Consider the following 17,950-nt stretch of genomic DNA (forward strand, 5'->3'; position numbering starts at 1 on the left):
TCAGGGGTGGGTAGTGGGGTCCCTCAGGGTTCTGTGCTAGGACCAATCATATTTAATTTGTTCATAAATGACCTGGAGGATGGGGGTAAACAGTGCAATCTCTGTATTTGTGGACGATACTAATCTAAGCGCGGCAATAACTTCTCCGCAGGATAGGGAAACCTTGCAAGAAGATCTGAACAAATTAATGGGGGGGGGGGGGGCAACTACATGGCAAATGAGGCTCAATGTAGGAAAATGCATTTGGGTGGCAAAAATCTCAATGCAATCTATACACTGGGGGGAGAACCTCTGGGGGGGATCTAGGATGGAAAAGGGGGTCCTAGTAGATGAGAGGCTCAACAATGCCAAGCTGCTGCTAACAAGGCAAACAGAACATTGGCATCAAAAAGGGGATTAAAGAGATAAAACAATAAATTCTCCCGCTCTACAAGACTCTGGTCCGGCTGCACCTGGAGTATGCCGTCCAGTTCTGTGCACCAGTCCTCAGGAAGGATTTACCTACAGTAGCCCCCTTTGCTCCCGGGATACCTCCCCTCTGGGGGTCTCCCTAGGGTACCTTCTTTTTGTTGTGCCTATATTGTTTGGCTATTGTTTGGCCCGGTCTTTCCCAGTGATGTACGAGGGTGCATCAGAGGGGGCGGGGTCATGTGACGGGTGGCCGCTTCCCCTATATAAGAAATGTCACAGCTCCAGCGCGTCATTCCGCTGGGCTGTGTCCAGCGGAGAGAGGAGCTGCCTGCTGCGCTCTGGACGGATGGATCTTCTCATCGCTGGACCGGACCGCTGATCACCCGACGCTGGAGAGATCATCCGTCGCTGGATAGAAGATAACGTTGGAGCGGGGGGGGGGGGGGCGGACCGAGAGTGGATTCACATAACTGGATTTTTTTTTTTATTAATAAAGGATTTTTTTCTACGGTGTCTGTGTGTTTTTTTTTTTTTAACTATTTACACTTCCTTCATGGTAGAGGTACAGTGTACCCCATTACCAATTCACATAGGGGGGGCCAGGATCTGGGGGTCCCCTTTGTTAAAGGGGTCTTCCAGATTCTGATAAGCCCCCCCGCCCGCAGACCCCCACAACCTCCGGGCAAGGGTTGTAGGGATGAGGCCCTTGTCCCCATAAACATGGGGACATCCTCCCCATGTTGAGGGCATGTGGCCTGGTGCGGTTCAGGAAAGGGGGGGGCGCACTCTGTCCCCCCCTCTTTTCTGCGGCCGGGCCAGGTTAACGTGCTCGGATAAGGGTCTGGTGTGGATTTTTGGGGGAACTCCACGTCATTTTTTTTTATTTGGGGTGGAGTTCCCCTTTAAATCCACACCAGACCTGATTCCCCCAAAAATCCACACCAGACCCTGGTATGGATATTTGGGGGGAACCCCACGTAATTTTTTTTTTTTAATTGACGGCGGGGTTCCCCTTAATATCCATATCAGACCTGAAGGGCCTGTTAAGGGAATTTGGGGGGACCCCCAGCTTTTTTATTTTTATTTTTTATGAATGAATCATCTCTGTAATTGCCAGAGCCGACAATTCATTAGAGCCGCAAAGTTTTAAATGCCTTTTTTCCTTTCAGAAATGACACTTTGTGCAGGGACAGTTCTATGTACGGGAAACATGCGCTATTTCACATGCTGACTTTACACCTCCCCTAGGTACGAAATTTAAAGTAATATTACACTTTTATTGTTTCACTATAAGCATTATTAAATTCACTGCTCCTGAAAAAACAGCCGTTTTTAAAACTTTTTTTGCATTGATACATGTCCCCTGGGACAGGACCCGGGTCCCCAAACACTTTTTAGGACAATAACTTGCATATTAGCCTTTAAAATTAACACTTTAGATTTCAAATGTTCGAGTCCCATAGACTTTAACGGGTTCTAAAGTTCACACGAACATTTGGTGTGTTCGCAAGTTCTGATGTGAACCGAACAGGGGGGTGTTCGGCTCATCCTTAGCATCCACTGACACAGACAGCGGGGCTGGGCTGCGCCCCACCGATCCCTCGTTACTGGAGTTGACTGAGAGGGCGGGAGTTGACGGCTCCTCTTCTTGGGTCCCCCGCCAGAACTCCTGGCTCCTCCTCTCTTGCTGTGCCCCAATAGGAAACCAATTCCCAATAGGGGCACCCGTTCAGGCTCACTCCCAAGGCCTGCTGCTGCATCCATTGGCACAGACAGCGGGGCTCCGCCCCACCAATCCCTCATTACTGGAGTTAACTGAGAGGGCGGGAGCCGATGGCTCCTCTTCTTGGGTCCCCCGCCAGAACTCCTGGCTCCTCCTCTCTTGCTGTGCTCCAATAGGAAACCGATTCCCATAAGGGCACCCATGCAGACTCACTCCCAAGCCCTGCTGCTGCATCCATTGGCACAGACACCGAAACCCCCCCCCCAGCCTGCCCACCCTCACTAGAGTTGATTGTTTGGAGCAGGAGCCAATGGCTGCTATCAATCTTCCCACTGCGGAAGATGGTCATGCTGGATTGAATTGGGCTCAGGTAAGAATAAGAGGGGGCTAGGGGGATTCTGCAGCAGAGAAGGTGCTTGAGGCTTTAGAAACACTTTAAGGTGGGGGGTCAAAAACTGGTGGCCCTCCAGCTGTTGCAAAACTACAAGTCCCATGAGGCATTGCAAGGCCGACAGTTACAAGCGTGACTCCCACAGGCAGAGGCACGATAGTTTCTCAACAGCTGGAGGGCCGCCAGTTTGAGACCCCCTGCTTTAAGGCACTTTGATATTTTCATAACTCCACCCAAGAGCCCACCCACTGCTTCCATCAGGGCTGAGGGCTCTTGAGAGGAGTACCGTGGCAGCTCTGTATAGCGCCCTGCCCGCCCCTCCCACCAGCATTGCATAGAGACCCCGAACACTCCCAAATAAGCAACACGGAAATAATTTGGGTTTGCAAAAAAAAGTCATCGTTGACAAAAATGGAATGTTCCACATCTGTTGTGGTCGGGAAGGCTTGGGTTGCACATTGGCGCGGGTCAATGCTTTCCTATAGGACATTGCCTGTGTGGGTCCTGGAGGCTCCTGATGTTTAGTCTCTTGTATTGTGCAATGGTGGTCCCTGGGGGGGTGTGATGGGGGGGGGGTTGGAGGAGGAGGAGGTGTTGTTGACAAGGAGCAGATGTTATAAGACCCCCGCCGTCTTCTCATCCCGCCATTACTAGAAGGATCTGAGCGCTGAGAGGAGCTGAGGCTGGAAAATCGGAGAGAGATTCAACCAGACGGACAACTCAGAGATCGGAGGTAACAAATAAATGATCGGGGGGGGGGGGTTACATGGGATGTGTATGGGGTGATTGACCAGGGGGGGGGAATGCAGATCAGAGAAGTCAGAAATCGGGAGGGGTCACCTAATACAGAAATATCTATCTGTGCGCCCCCCCCCCCCCATCTCCGTCTTCCCATCCTGCTGCAGTTGACCTTTCTTAATGACCAGGGTTGGGTGCACCCTAAAAAATGATAAATTCACAGATTTGTAAATCTTTTCTTGTATCTTTTCTTGTGACAACACTGAAGAAATGACACTTTGTTACAATGTTGTGTAGTGAGTGTACAGCTTGTATAACGGTGTAAATTTGCCTCAAAATAACTCAACAAAAGTAAGTACACCCCTAAGTGAAAATGTCCAAATTGGGCCCAAAGTGTCAACATTTTGTGTGGCCGCCATTATTTTCTGGCACAGCCTTAAACCTCTTGGGCATGGAGGTCACCAGAGCTTCACAGGTTGCCACTGGAGACATCTTCGCCCCCTCCATGATGACATCAAAGAGAGTGGCGGCTGGTGCTCCAAATTTTTGGGCGCAAAGTCGCAAATAAACTGACAAAAAAAATATCAATTGCAGCCTCACTGTGCCCATCAAACGCAGAAACTGTGCCCATCAATTGCCACCATTGTGCCATCAAACGTAGCCATTGTGCCATCAAACGCAGCCACTGTGCCCATCAATTGCTGCCAGTTTGCCCCATCCAAATGCTACCAGTTTGCCCATCAAATGCCACCAGTTTGCCCCATCAAATGCCGCCAGTTTACCCCATAAAACGCCACCAGTTTGCCTCATAAAATGCCACCATGTTGCCCTATAAAATGCCACCAGTTTGCCCCATCAAATGATGCCATGTTGCCCCATCAAATGCCGCCATGTTGCCCCATCAAATGCCGCCATGTTGCCCCATCAAATGATGCCAGTTTGCCCCATCAAATGCCACCATGTTGCCCCATCAAATGATGCCAGTTTGCCCTTTCAAATGCTGCCATGTTGCCCCATCAAATGATGCCAGTTTGCCCCATCAAATGCCGCCAGTTTGCCCCATCAAATGCCGCAATGTTGCCCCATCAAATGCCACCCGTTTTCCACATCAAATGCCGCCAGTTTGCCCCATCAAATGCCACCATGTTGCCCCATCAAATGCCGCCAGTTTTCCCCATCAAATGCCACCATGTTGCCCCATCAAATGCCACCCGTTTGCCCCATCAAATGCAGCCAGTTTGCCCAGCCCCCCCCCCCTCCCCGCCAGGCACTTACCTTTCTCGGGTCAGTGCCATCCTCCATGCTCCCTCCGAGTCCTCGATGTCTTCTCTGCTATGACTGGATGCCTGATAGGCGTCCAATCACAGTGCCCGTTGCTTCAGCCAATCAGGTGACCGGTAACCACACCCGGTGCACCTGATTGGCTGAGAGGCGGGTCAGTGTTAGGGAAGCAATTTATTTGATTCCCTAACACAGCATTGTGCCCGCTGTTTAACAATTTGGAAGCCTATTATAGCCCACAGGCTCTAATCAGGGTGATCACTTCCAAAACACCAACGCCGCTATAATTCAGATGGCCGGCGCCTTGAATAGGGGGCTGCAGCAGCGACAATAGATAGATTCTTGCAATGCATGAATTTATCTATTGTTGATTGACGGGTGCAGGAGAGAGGGGGCGGCGCTCCTGTGCCCTCTATGGACGCACCGCCACTGATCACGGAGCTGGTGGATGTTGGAGACCTTGCGCTCCTCCACCTTCCGTTTCAGGATGCCCCACAAATGCCCAATAGGGTTTAGGTCTGGAGGCATGCTTGGCCAGTCCATCACCTTTACCCTCAGCTTCTTTAGCAAGGCAGTGGTCATCTTGGAGGTGTGGTTGGGGTCTATTGTTGCGGGGGGGGGGGTGAATTTTTTTGCCGTTGTAATTGAGATGCCTGGTGCCCGACAAGGGGCCAAACACCTGAATAGGGGGTGGCAGCGACGACCATAGATAGATATCTATGGTGATAGAGGGAGGGCAGGAAAGAGGGGGTGGAGCCAGTGCTCCCTTTATGGACGCACCACCACTGGGCACAGGGTGACCGAGAACCCCAGTCTGATTTGCATTAATCAGACTGTGACACACCCCCCCCCCTTAACAGTAGATCCCTCCCAGCAACATAGCCCTCACCCCCAGAAATAATAGATCCCCGCCAGCAATAATAGACCTCCCAAGCAGCAATAGACCCCTCCCCCCCTCCCCACACACACAAAAATATAGATTCCCTCCAGAAACAATAGATCACCCAGCCAGCAGTATCAATAGACCCTCCAGCACACCCCAGCACCCCTCGCCATTGTTAGGGGATGTTATGGGATGCCCACTTGACTTTTCATCAAAATAATTCTTCAGGGACACAACATGGACACGGCCGTACATGGTCAATGATGTAACTTGTACCCCGTGATGTCATTAACCAACTATGGTCATGCCCATATATGGTCACTGACATCACCTGGGAGGACCCGCCCCTTTGTATATATCAGCTGTCATCAGCCAGACTTGTCATCCGGCATGAGGGAAGCGATGGAACAAGACATGTTCCGTTTGGACTGAACATTCAGCTCGTGGTGACTTCTTTGGTCGCTGTCATGGATATGCAATAGTCTGGCAGCTTACCTGTTTCCATCTGTCCATTAAGAGGCCTGACTCTGTTCTGGTTACCTTCTTATCTCCTCTACTTCCTGTATGGCCCCACCCAGGCCATCCCAGGAAGTCTATATTAACTGTTGCACTACAGGTCTGCAGTGCTGTTCAACCGTGTTGTTTGCTTAAGTTCCTGTCTGCAGTGTGCTACGATTACCTTCCTGTGTACCGTTTTTGGCTCGTCCCTGACTTCTCCTGTTTGCCTGTGCCCTTGACCTTTTGCCTGTCCCTCGGGTACCCCTGTCTGCCTGTTGCCCTGACCTTGGCTTACCCATCACTTCCGTTTGTCCTGCTTGCTGCTTCCCCTCTCTCTCTGTGGAGCGTGACCTAGGGGATCCCAGGGTTCGCGACCTGGATCCAGCGGCGGCGAAGGCCATCCTCACCACTAGAGGCTCTGGTGAAAACAAAGCTGGGCCTTATACTCCGCTCTCAGATAGCAGCAGTCGGCTATAGGGTTCACTACCCTGAGGTGCATCCCTGACCCCAACAGGGTGCACTTGTCACCTGGCCACAGGTGACGTGATAGTCGCTAATTGAAGCCCAGATACCATTGGCCATAACATTTTTGTCTGTTTCTACTAACAAATGCTGACTATTGTTTAGCAGAGAGTGATTTTTATTTATTTTTTGTAGGCTATTCAGAGAGATGGAGCTGAGTGTGGTGGCGTTGTTGATGGTGGTGGTCTCTATGTCTCTTGCACAGGAAGGTAAGTGATAGAGCCTGTGTACACTTACTGCTGGAGGAAATAAGGGATGTGTAATATTTCCACTCTTCTCCACTTTTCTATCTCTCTTTATTTAACCGATTATGGACCAGCGCACGCAGATTTACGTTGACAGAATGGCACGGCTGGGCAAATGGGCGAATATATACGTCCCCTTTAATTTGCCACCACGCGGTCGCACGTACGCTCGCAAAACTGCCGTGAGCTACGTGACCGTGCCTGTGGGACCTCCAGACTCGATGTCCGCCGGTGTCCCTTGATCGGGTCACAGAGCTGAAGAATGGGGAGCTGTCAGTGTAAACACAACGGCCCGGATTCACATGCATCGGCGCATATTTATGCCGCCGTAGCGTATCTATTTTACGCTACGCCGGCGCAGCGCAGAGAGGCAAGCACTGGATTCACAAAGCCAGTGCTGCCAAATCTGCGCTAGGTTTCTTAGACTCCATTCACACCTCAGCGTAGGTGATCTGCCGCATATTGCGGCGACATCAAATAGGCGTTTTGTCCCGCGATTTGCGGCGACAAAACGCAACGTTTTAAACAATGTTTTTTGCTGGAGGGGTGATTTTTTACATGGTCGGCTATGCCCGAACGCCGAAGCTGCCCGAAAAAAAGGGTCCGGGACTTCTTTTGAGCTTCAGGCGTCTCGGCATTCGGCATTCGGCGTGGAGATGTGAACCATCTCCATAGCCGACCATGTAAAATCACCCCTCCAGCGTATTAGGGGCGGCTGCGGCGTCGCGCTTCAGGCGTATATACGCCTAGGTGTGAATGCAGCCTTAGGCCCCGTACACACGACCAAACATGTATGCTGAAACTGGTCCGCGGACCAGTTTCAGCATACATGTTCGGTCGTGTGTAGGCGCGAGCGGGCCGAATTCCAGCAAACATTTGCCCGCCGGGCCTTTTCCCAGCAGACAAATATTCCTGGACGTGTTTTAAAACCGTCCGCTGGAATCCTGCCCGCTCGGACATGTACGGTCGTCAGTACAGACCTACCGTACATGTCCGAGCGCCCGCCGTCCCTCGCATGCGTCGAATGACTTTGACGCATGCGTGGAAGCCTTTAAATGGCAGGCCCGCCCACGTCGCCGCGTCATCGCCGCGACGACGACGCGGACACGCCCCGCGTATTGTTTACGCGCGGAATTCTGTACGATGGTTAGTACAACCATCGTACAGAAGCCCTCTGGCAGGCATGTATGGTGAAAACGGTCCGACGGACCGCTTTCACCGTACATGTTTGCTCGTGTGTACCGGGCCTTAGACGTAAGTCGTCGTAAGTGGAAGGGGGCGTGAGCCATGCTAATGAGGCGTGATCCCATGCAAATGATGGGCGGATCGCCAGATAGATACGAATAACGAACGGCGCATGCGCCGTCCCGTGGATGCATCCCAGTGCGCATGCTCAGAATCATGTCGGAATGAATGCCTAAGATACGACGGATCACTGCCTACGGCGTGAACGTAACCTACGCCCAGCCCTATTCACCTACAACGTAAACGACGTAAAATACGACGGCTTGTAGGCAAGTTACGTCGGTCGGATGAAGCCTATTTTCAGGCGTATCTAGTTTTGTGGGCATGGCGCACAGATACGACGGCGCATGTTTACACTTACGGGGCGGATTCAGATACATTAGAGTATCTTTCGGCGCGGCGTAACGTATCTCAGATACGTTACGCCGCCGTAAATTAGGGCGCAAGTTCCGTATTCAGAAAGAACTTGCGCCCTTAGTTGCAGCGGCGTAACGTATGTGGTCCGGCGTAAGCCCGCCTAATTCAAATGTGGATGATGTGGGCGTGTGTTATTTAAATTCACTGTGACCCCACGTATTTGACGTATTTTACGAAAAATCCCAGTGCGCATGCTCGAAATTACGCCGCAAATCGTCATTGCTTTAGATGTGAACATAACTTACGTACAGCCCTTTTCGCGAACGACTTACGCAAACTACGTAAAATTTTCAAAATTTGACGCGGGAACGACGTCCATACTTAACATAGGATACCCCTCATATAGCAGGGGTAATTTTACGCCGGAAAAAGCCTAACGTAATCGGCGTAAAAAAATGCGCTGGGCGGACGTACGTTTCTGAATTGGCGTAACTACCTAATTTGCATATTCCTTGCGGAAATATACGAAAGCGCCACCTAGCGGCCAGCGGAAATATGCAGCCTAAGATACGACGGTGTAAGACACTTACGCCGGTCGGATCTTAGGGAAATTCTGGTGTATCTTGCTTTCTGAATACAGAAAGAAGATACGCCGGCGCTTCGTAGCACTTACGCGGCGTATCAATAGATACGCCGGCGTAAAGGCTATCTGAATCCGGCCCACGCGGCATATCTCGAGATACGTCGGCGTAAGTGCTTTGTGAATCCGGGCCAACATCTCCCCGTGATTCCTAGTGACATGTCAGTGATCGTCTGTTCCCTGTCATCGGGAGCGGCGATCAGTGACGTGTCACGGTAAGCCACGCCCCCTAACAGTTAGAATCACTCCCTAGGACACACTTAACCCCTTCCCCGCCCCCTACAGGTAAACCCCTTCGCTGCCAGTGTAATTTTTACAGTAATCAGTGCATTTTTATAGCACCGATTGCTGTAAAAATGACAATGGTCCCAAAATGGCGTCAAAAGTGTCCGATGTGTCCGCCGTAATGTCGCAGTCACGATAAAAATTGCTAGTAAAAAAAAAAAATCGTAAAAATGCCATAAAACTATCCCCTATTTTGTTGAAGCTATAACTTTTGCGTGAACCAATCAATAAACGCTTATTGCAATTTTTTTTAACAGAAATATGTAGAAGAATACGTATCGGCCGAAACTGAGGAAAAAAAACTTTTATATATTTTTGGGGATATTTTTTTTTATAGCAAAAAGTAAAAAATATTGCTTTTTTTCCAAAATTGCCGCTCTATTTTTGTTTATAGCGCAAAAAAATAAAAACCGCAGAGGTGATCAAATACCACCAAAAGAAATCTCTATTTATGGGGAAAAAAAGGACGCCAATTTTGTTTGGGAGCCACATCGCACGACCGCGCAATTGTCAGTTAAAGCGACGCAGCGCTGAATCGCAACAAGTGGTCCGCTCATTGGCCAGCCAAATGGTCCGGGGGTGAGTTAGCAGTTAAAGAAGTTCCACAAGGGAGAGCTTGGCTCTTTCCCTTCCCTTCTGGAAGCTCTGCTTACTGTAGGCCCTTAGATCATCACCCAGTGGTGGCCGGTGCTCAATATTTTTTTTTTGGGAGGGGGCGGCACAGTAATATCACACAACTGGGTGGGCTCAGGGCACAGTGCTCTGCGCCCCAAGCCCACCCTTTTTTTAAGCCAATTAGAGCCTTTAAGCTCTAATCATGTGCTTGAAAAACCCATTGGAATGCACGCAGATTAGGGGCCGGGCGCATGGATTGAGAGGCAGCGCCCCAGCGCCCCTAACGGATGGGCCGCCAATGGGATAGCCAAGGGCTATGTAAGGTCTGAGCCATGACCTGAGTTCATCCACATGGAGACAGACAAGTTTTTTAAGAACTGATCTCTCATAGACACCCATCTGTGGCATGTAGTCCGAGTGGAGTATTGGCCTGGTATTGGACAAGTAATGGGGTCACGAGAAATGAAATTGAAGCACCACTCCACTGGTAAGAGGACCAGATACAACTTTATTCCATATGATCCTAAAAATACCCAACAAGTTTTGAGGGGGTCCATGTACCCCCCCCCCCCCCTCATCAGGGCTTGACTGGCAACAATGTGAACAAACCAAAAGTGATCTGGACCTACAATTGTATTCCCCCCCCCCCAGTGTGAATTCAGCAGCTTGTCAGTTAGCAGACTTGGAGGTTTTTGGAGGGGACTGAATGCTCGCCTCTTTCCTTGCGATCATGGGCCCTGGCATTTGGGGGAATGGTGCTCTTTGTGAGCTGTATGCCTGGGACCCTGTATATGCCATATGAGAGTGACTCATTCATACTGTTGGGACATACAGTGTAAGGAGATGCTAATGCCGTCACCTCCAGCCATCTGTCTGTTCTCTGTGCTAATTGACCCGGCTATTGTGTGAAGATGTCTTGTGTTTACACTTATGATAATGTTTATTGTAGAGCAGGTGAGCGAGGAGACGTGACGTCTACCCTGAAAGGTCACATCTATGAGTCACCTAGTCTGGGTAAATGATTAGTTAATTAGCTCATGTTAATTTTTGTTCTGGTTACCTCCTCTTTAACTGTATATAAGGTTGTATTCTTGGGTCTAATAAACTCTCCATGTTCAGCAGACAAACAAGTCTTGTCTCGTTGTGTGCTTGAGAGCAGCTGGAATATCTGATATCTCTATCCAGACTGATGGGAAGCGGTATATGACAGAAGCACTCAAGCGGAGTGTGGGACGTTCCGTTACAACAGGCTTGGCGCCAGTCTCCCCTGTCTCTCTCCACACCCTTCAAGCTTCCGCACATTTGTCTTCAGAAGTCCACGCCGAATATTGCAGAGATTCCACTGTCAATCTTAGTGGGCTTCTTCAGAACCTCAAGGGGAGTCAACAATATATGCTGCAATCCCAGTATCTTAACCACTTCACCTCCAAAATGTTTACTCCCCGTTACGACACAGCGTTACTTTAATTGACAATTGCGCAGTCGTGCAACGCTGTACCTAAAAAGATATTCTTTTTTTTCCCTACAAATAGAGATTTCTTTTGGTGGTATTTGATCACCTCTGCGGTTTTACATTTTTTCTACCTATAAACAAAACATTTTTTTGCTTCCTGCTATAAAACGTCCAATAAAAAGGCCCCTCATAGAGAGCACATTGGCTGTAGGGAAATCCAGAAGCTCCAGCTCATGCAATGCAAGCTCTGGCCAAAGGTCCAGCCTGGACACCCAAAAATCCACGTGGTCCTCAGTTCTGTCCGGGTCCACGTGGAACCAATGCAGCCAGCACACATTTGGTACAGGCTTCACCTATGATTGCTGCCTGTCAAAACCGATCGTGTGTGGGTCCCATAGGTTGTATACCCACTTCCCGCCCGGTCAATAACAGATTGACGTCCGGGAAGTGGTTTTGAAATCCAGACTGGACGTCAATTGACGTCCTGCAGGATTTCATGCCGCGCGCGCCCGTGGGGGCACGCAGCGCGGCGATCGGTGATGCGGGGTGTCAGTCTGACACCCTGCATCTCCGATGTCGGTAAAGAGCTTCCGGCGGAGGCTCTTTACCACGTGATCAGCCGTGTCCAATCACAGCTGATCGCGATGTAAACAGGAAGAGCCGTTGATGGCTCTTCCTCACTCGCGTCTGACAGACGCGAGTAGAGGAGAGCCGATTGGCGGCTCTCCTGACAGGGGGGGTTCGCACTGATTGTTTATCAGCGCAGCCCCCCCTCGGATTGCCACAGTGAACCACCAGGGAAGGGCAAAAAAAAAAGGGGGGGGCAATAAAAAAAAAAAAGGCAGTATAAAAAAGGGCAGTAAAAAAGATGCCAATCAGTGCCCACAAATGGGCACTGACTGGCAATATGGATACATCAGTGCCACCCCACAGTGTCCATCAGTGCCACCCCATAGTGCCCAACCATGCCCAGTGCCCACCTCTCAGTGCCCATCTGTGCAACCCATAAGTACCCATCAGTGCCACCCATCTGTGCCACCCATGAGTGCCCATCTGTGCCACCTATGAGTGCCCAGTGCCGCCTATGAGTGCCCATCAGTGCCGCAAACCAGCGCCGCCAATCAGTGCCCATCAGTGCCACCTCATTGGTGCCCATCAGTACTACCTCATCGATGTCCATCAGTGCTATCTCATCGTGCCCATCAGTGCCGCCATATCAGTGCCCATAATTGAAAGAGAAAACTTACTTATTTACAAAAAAAATACAGAAAAAAATAAAAACATAATTTTTTTTAAAACTTTCGGTCTTTTTTTAGTTGTTGAGCAAAAAAAAAAAATCGCAGAGGTGATCAAATACCACCAAAAGAAAGCTTTATTTGTGGGGGAAAAGGGACGCCAATTTTGTTTGAGTTTAGTGTAGCACGACCGCGCAATTGCCATTCAAAGTGCGACAGCGCTGAAAGCTGAAAATTGGCTTGGGCGGGAAGGTGCGCCCCGGTATGGAAGTGGTTAACCATCAGTTAAAAAAAAGCCAACTTGCTTTAAATTTAACCGATGGATTGGCAACCGATAGGTCAAAACCGATCGTTAGTAGGCACAACCATTGGTTAAAAACCCGTGCATGCTCAGAATCAAGTCGACGCATGCTTGGAAGCATTGAACTTCATTTTTTTTCAGCACATCGTTGTGTTTTACGTCACCGCGTTCTGACACGATCGGTTATTTAACCTATCGATTAACCTATGACAATGGTCCTTCAGACCGTTCTCATCGGATGGACTGACCGTGTGTACGCGGCTTTCGTCTCTTTTGCCAATCTATATATATAAAACTCAACGTGTGTGTGTATGTATGTATGTATGTATGTGCCAGCATCACGTCCAAACGGCTAAAGATATTAACATGAAACTTGGCACACATCTTACTTATATGTCAGCAACAAACATAGGATAGGTGGTTTAACCCTTACCCACCCCCATTTGCCATGGTCGGGGTTTTTCTTTAAAGTCCCATTCAACTCTATGGGAAATACATGTTACTACATAACTTCCAAATGGCTGTAGATATTTCGATAACACTTGGTCACATGTTACTTATATGTCCACTTACACTATAGGATAGTTAATTTATCCCTTAACTACCCCCATTTCTGAGGGTCTGGGTTTTTGTTTAAAGTCCCATGCAAATCAATGGGAAATGTATGTTCCCACATAACTTCTGTACGCCTGGAGATATTTCAATAATACCTGCTACACATATTACTTATATGCCAAATAAAAATATATGACAGTTAAATTAACCCTTACCTACACCCTTATATAAAAGATGGGTATATTTATATTACTATGATTTTCCTCCCCAAAAGGTTAAGATAGGAAGACCGGGCAACGCCGGGTATTCAGCTAGTGCTTCAATAAAAGGGCACTGACTCCACCCACCACATTACCAGGGGAGTGGCAACACATAAACACACGGGTTCAGCATCTGCAAACTACATATATATATACAAATTTAAAAAGGAATATAATTGCCTTCCTGAGATTTATCAGTGGATCTATTTTTTTATTTTATTTTAGATTCTAGAATTCGTAAATAAATTCAGAATTTTTTGCTCTGGACCTAAAGCTTTTATATATTTATATATATATCAGTAATGAGTTTTGTCTGTTTTCTTCCCTAGACTTGGAGGGTAAAGTCTTCGTCTTCCCCAAAGAAACCGACACGGATCATGTCATTCTAAGACCTACAATTACAGAGCCATTGCAGAAAGCCACCGTCTGTCTACGTCCCTACAGTGAGCTTCCCCGTCCCTATACTTTGTTCTCTATTGCTACTCCAAGATACGCCAATGCCTTTCACATCTCCTTACAGCCTCCATACACCTATAGTGTATTCATTAATAATGCAGTGTCTGCTTTTGCACCAAACTGGAAGCCTTTTTATGGGAGGCACGTCTGTGTGACCTGGGACTCCACCAATGCCTATCTTTGGCTCAATGGAAAGCTCTCCCCCGAAAAGAGGCAATATTATTATCTCAACTATATTGATGCTGAAAGCAGGATTGTTCTGGGACAGCGCCAACACTCATTTGGTGGAGGGTTTGATGCTTCTGAGTCATTGGTTGGTGAAATAGGTGACGTCCACATGTGGGATTATGCCCTGACTCAGGAAGACATCCAGAAGGTCCTCTCTGGTGATCTCCATGGAAACGTCATTAATTGGAACTCCTTACGTTATGAAATGAAAGGGGAAGTTCTTGTCAAGCCCGAACCTCAACGTAAGTCTATCATCTTACTATACATAATGTGAGGATGGGACCCTGTGCTGGGTGAGAAATGGCTGCTTTACGCCAAATTCTGGAGAGAAACACATGTTAATTGGTCAGCTGTGGTTTGGGCTTTTTAAGTCTGACCTGAACAGCATTCAGGGCCCCACCCTACAGACAGGAGGTCTGTTCCTGGGAGCCAGGTGAGCTCCCATATCTCTGAGGCCCCGTACACACGAGGAGACACATCCGATGAAAAAGGTCCGCGGACCGTTTTCATCGGACATGTCTGCTGGGAGCTTTTGGTCTGATGTGTGTACACACCATCAGACCAAAATCCCTGCGGACAGAGAACGCAGTGACGTAAAAGACACCAACGTTCTCTGAGGCCCAGTACACAGTAGAGGATCTATCCGCTGGAATTTATCCGCGGATCAGTTTCAGCGGATAGATCCGCTGGTGTGTACAACCCAGCGGATATTTATCCGCGGATATATTTCGGGCCGACCGATTTCCAGCGGATAAAAATTTCTTAGCATGCTAAGAAATATATCCGCTGGAATCGGCTCCAGCGGATCGATCCAGTGGTCTGTACAGACTCACCGGATCAATCCGTCCGATTCCTTCCCTCGCATGCGTCGTAATGATTCGACACATGCGTGGAAGTCCTTATATTACAGCGTCGCGCACGTCGCCGCGTCATCATCGCGGCGACGGCGCGACACGTCACCGCGGAGGGAATTCCGCGCGGATTTTGATCTGATGGTTAGTACAACCATCAGATCAAAATCCGCCAGAGGATTTATCCGCGGAAACGGTCCGGAGGACCGTTCCCGTGGATAAATCCTCTCGTGTGTACGGGGCCTGACACGGAAGGTCAATGCTTCCACGCATGCGTCGAATCAATTTGACGCATGCGCGGGATTTCAGGCCGCTGGTTATACGTCATAACCAGCGGACATGTCCGATGAGTCGTACTAACCCATACTTGCCAACTGTCCCGTTTTTAAAGGGACAGTCCCGTTATTTGGGACCTAGTCCCAGCTAATTTAGCCTGGCTATTGGTGAAGGCAGGTGCGGCTTCTGGGTCTCAGCAGGGACCTGAGCCTGCGGTGTGTGTTTGGGATGCAAAGCTCCTTTCTGTCCCCTCCCCTCCTTCCAGTCTCGTGCTGTGCGGATCCTTGTTATCTCTGACTCAGCCTCCCCCTCCAATCAGCAGCGCGGTGTGCTGTGAGACCTCGGAGGCGGAGCTCACTGTAGCTCCTGTCGGCTGGCCAGAGGAAGGGAGGAGGTGAGTGAGCTGAACTTTTCTGGGAGAAGTTTCCTAGGGTGGATAGTAGTAGTACACACTTTCAAGGAGATTTTTTCTTAGGAGAAGAATCGGGGGAGATAGTGAGTTTGAGTGTGGGGGAGGGGAGGGAGTGTGGGGGAGGGGGGCAGGGTGAGGTCTGCAGCCCAAACACATTTTGGCAGATCACTTCTAAGCATGAACACTCTGTGCAAACATCATCCAATCCAATTGCTCAGACTAGATAATGTGGGGTCATTTATAGCCATTCATGTAACCTGTGTGTGTATGTGGTGAGTTCACACCTCTGATTGTACATTTTTACAGGTTCTGAGTCTGTGCAATCAGAAGTGTGAACTCACCACTTACACACAGGTTACATGAATGGCTATAAATGACCCCACATTATCTAGTCTGAGCAATTGGATTGGATGCAGAGTGCTATAAACTGGATTACATAGATCTGTACTTACATCTAGTACTGTTGTAGGATTCATTGTTTTAAATGTTTTTAGTGGATGAGTTTTTTTATTATTATATACATCGCTATCTGACCACTTCTCAGTCCCCCTCTCCTGTACATACTGCCCCCAGCTTGCATCACCCCCAGATCACATCATACAGACATCACTCCGAGCTTCCTACCCCCCCCCCCCCCCGCTGAGGGACATCATTCCATGGTCACTTTCCTTCCCTTATCTTCCCAACATCACTTCCTGATTACCCCATAGACACCACAAGAAATCCCTCCCCATTATGCCACCGCCATACCCTCCAAACTCCTCTCCTGTACTAACTGTGCCCATCATACCCTCTGCACTCCTCCTCCTCTCCTGTACATACTGCCCCATCATACCCTCTGCACTCCTCCTCCTCTCCTGTACATACTGCCCCAGCATACCCTCTGCACTCCTCCTCTCCTGTACATACTGCCCCATCATACCCTCTGCACTCCTCCTCCTCTCCTGTACATACTGCCCCAGCATACCCTCTGCACTCCTCCTCCTCCTCCTCTCCTGTACATACTGCCCCATCATACCCTCTGCACTCCTCCTCTCCTGTACACACTGCCCCATCATACCCTCTGCACTCCTCCTCTCCTGTACACACTGCCCCATCATACCCTCTGCACTCCTCCTCTCCTGTACACACTGCCCCCATCATACCCTCTGCACTCCTCCTCTCCTGTACACACTGCCCCCATCATACCCTCTGCACTCCTCCTCTCCTGTACACACTGCCCCCATCATACCCTCTGCACTCCTCCTGCTCTCGTGTACACACTGCCCCCATCATACCCTCTGCACTCCTCCTGCTCTCGTGTACACACTGCCCCATCATACCCTCTGCACTCCTCCTCTCCTGTACACACTGCCCCCATCATACCCTCTGCACTCCTCCTCTCCTGTAGACACTGCCCCCATCATACCCTCTGCACTCCTCCTGCTCTCGTGTACACACTGCCCCCATCATACCCTCTGCACTCCTCCTGCTCTCGTGTACACACTGCCCCCATCATACCCTCTGCACTCCTCCTCCTCTCGTGTACACACTGCCCCCATCATACCCTCTGCACTCCTCCTGCTCTCGTGTACACACTGCCCCATCATACCCTCTGCACTCCTCCTGCTCTCGTGTACACACTGCCCCCATCATACCCTCTGCACTCCTCCTCCTCTCCTGTACACACTGCCCCCATCATACCCTCTACACTCCTCCTCCTCTCCTGTACACACTGCCCCCATCATACCCTCTGCACTCCTCCACCTCTCCTGTACACACTGCCCCCATCATACCCTCTGCACTCCTCCTCCTCTCCTGTACATACTGCCCCCATCATACCCTCTGCACTCCTCCTCCTCTCCTGTACACACTGCCCCCATCATACCCTCTGCACTCCTCCTCCTCTCCTGTACACACTGCCCCCATCATACCCTCTGCACTCCTCCTCCTCTCCTGTACACACTGCCCCCATCATACCCTCTGCACTCCTCCTCCTCTCCTGTACACACTGCGGAGTGGGTGGAGCTTCGGGGAAGTGAGTGTGGTAATTAAAGCGGGGGTTCACCCTTAGAGGGCACTTTTTCCCCTTAGATTCCTGCTCGTTTTC

The 17,950-nt window shown here is 49.7% G+C and overlaps 1 protein-coding gene across 1 annotated transcript in view; it reads left to right on the plus strand.

Moving 5' to 3' along the window:
- Positions 1-3,150: 3,150 nt before the first annotated feature.
- The window catches only part of LOC120933792 (C-reactive protein-like), a 29,667-nt gene continuing 14,867 nt past the window's right edge, over positions 3,151-17,950 (plus strand). The window contains exons 1-3 of the mRNA XM_040347188.1: positions 3,151-3,258; positions 6,583-6,656; positions 13,968-14,564. Of these exons, the coding sequence (XP_040203122.1) occupies positions 6,596-6,656; positions 13,968-14,564 (658 nt within the window). The 5' untranslated portion in view covers positions 3,151-3,258; positions 6,583-6,595. The remainder of the gene's footprint in view (positions 3,259-6,582; positions 6,657-13,967; positions 14,565-17,950) is intronic.

Source organism: Rana temporaria, chromosome 3 (assembly GCF_905171775.1).
Source record: "Rana temporaria chromosome 3, aRanTem1.1, whole genome shotgun sequence".
NCBI lineage: Eukaryota > Metazoa > Chordata > Amphibia > Anura > Ranidae > Rana > Rana temporaria.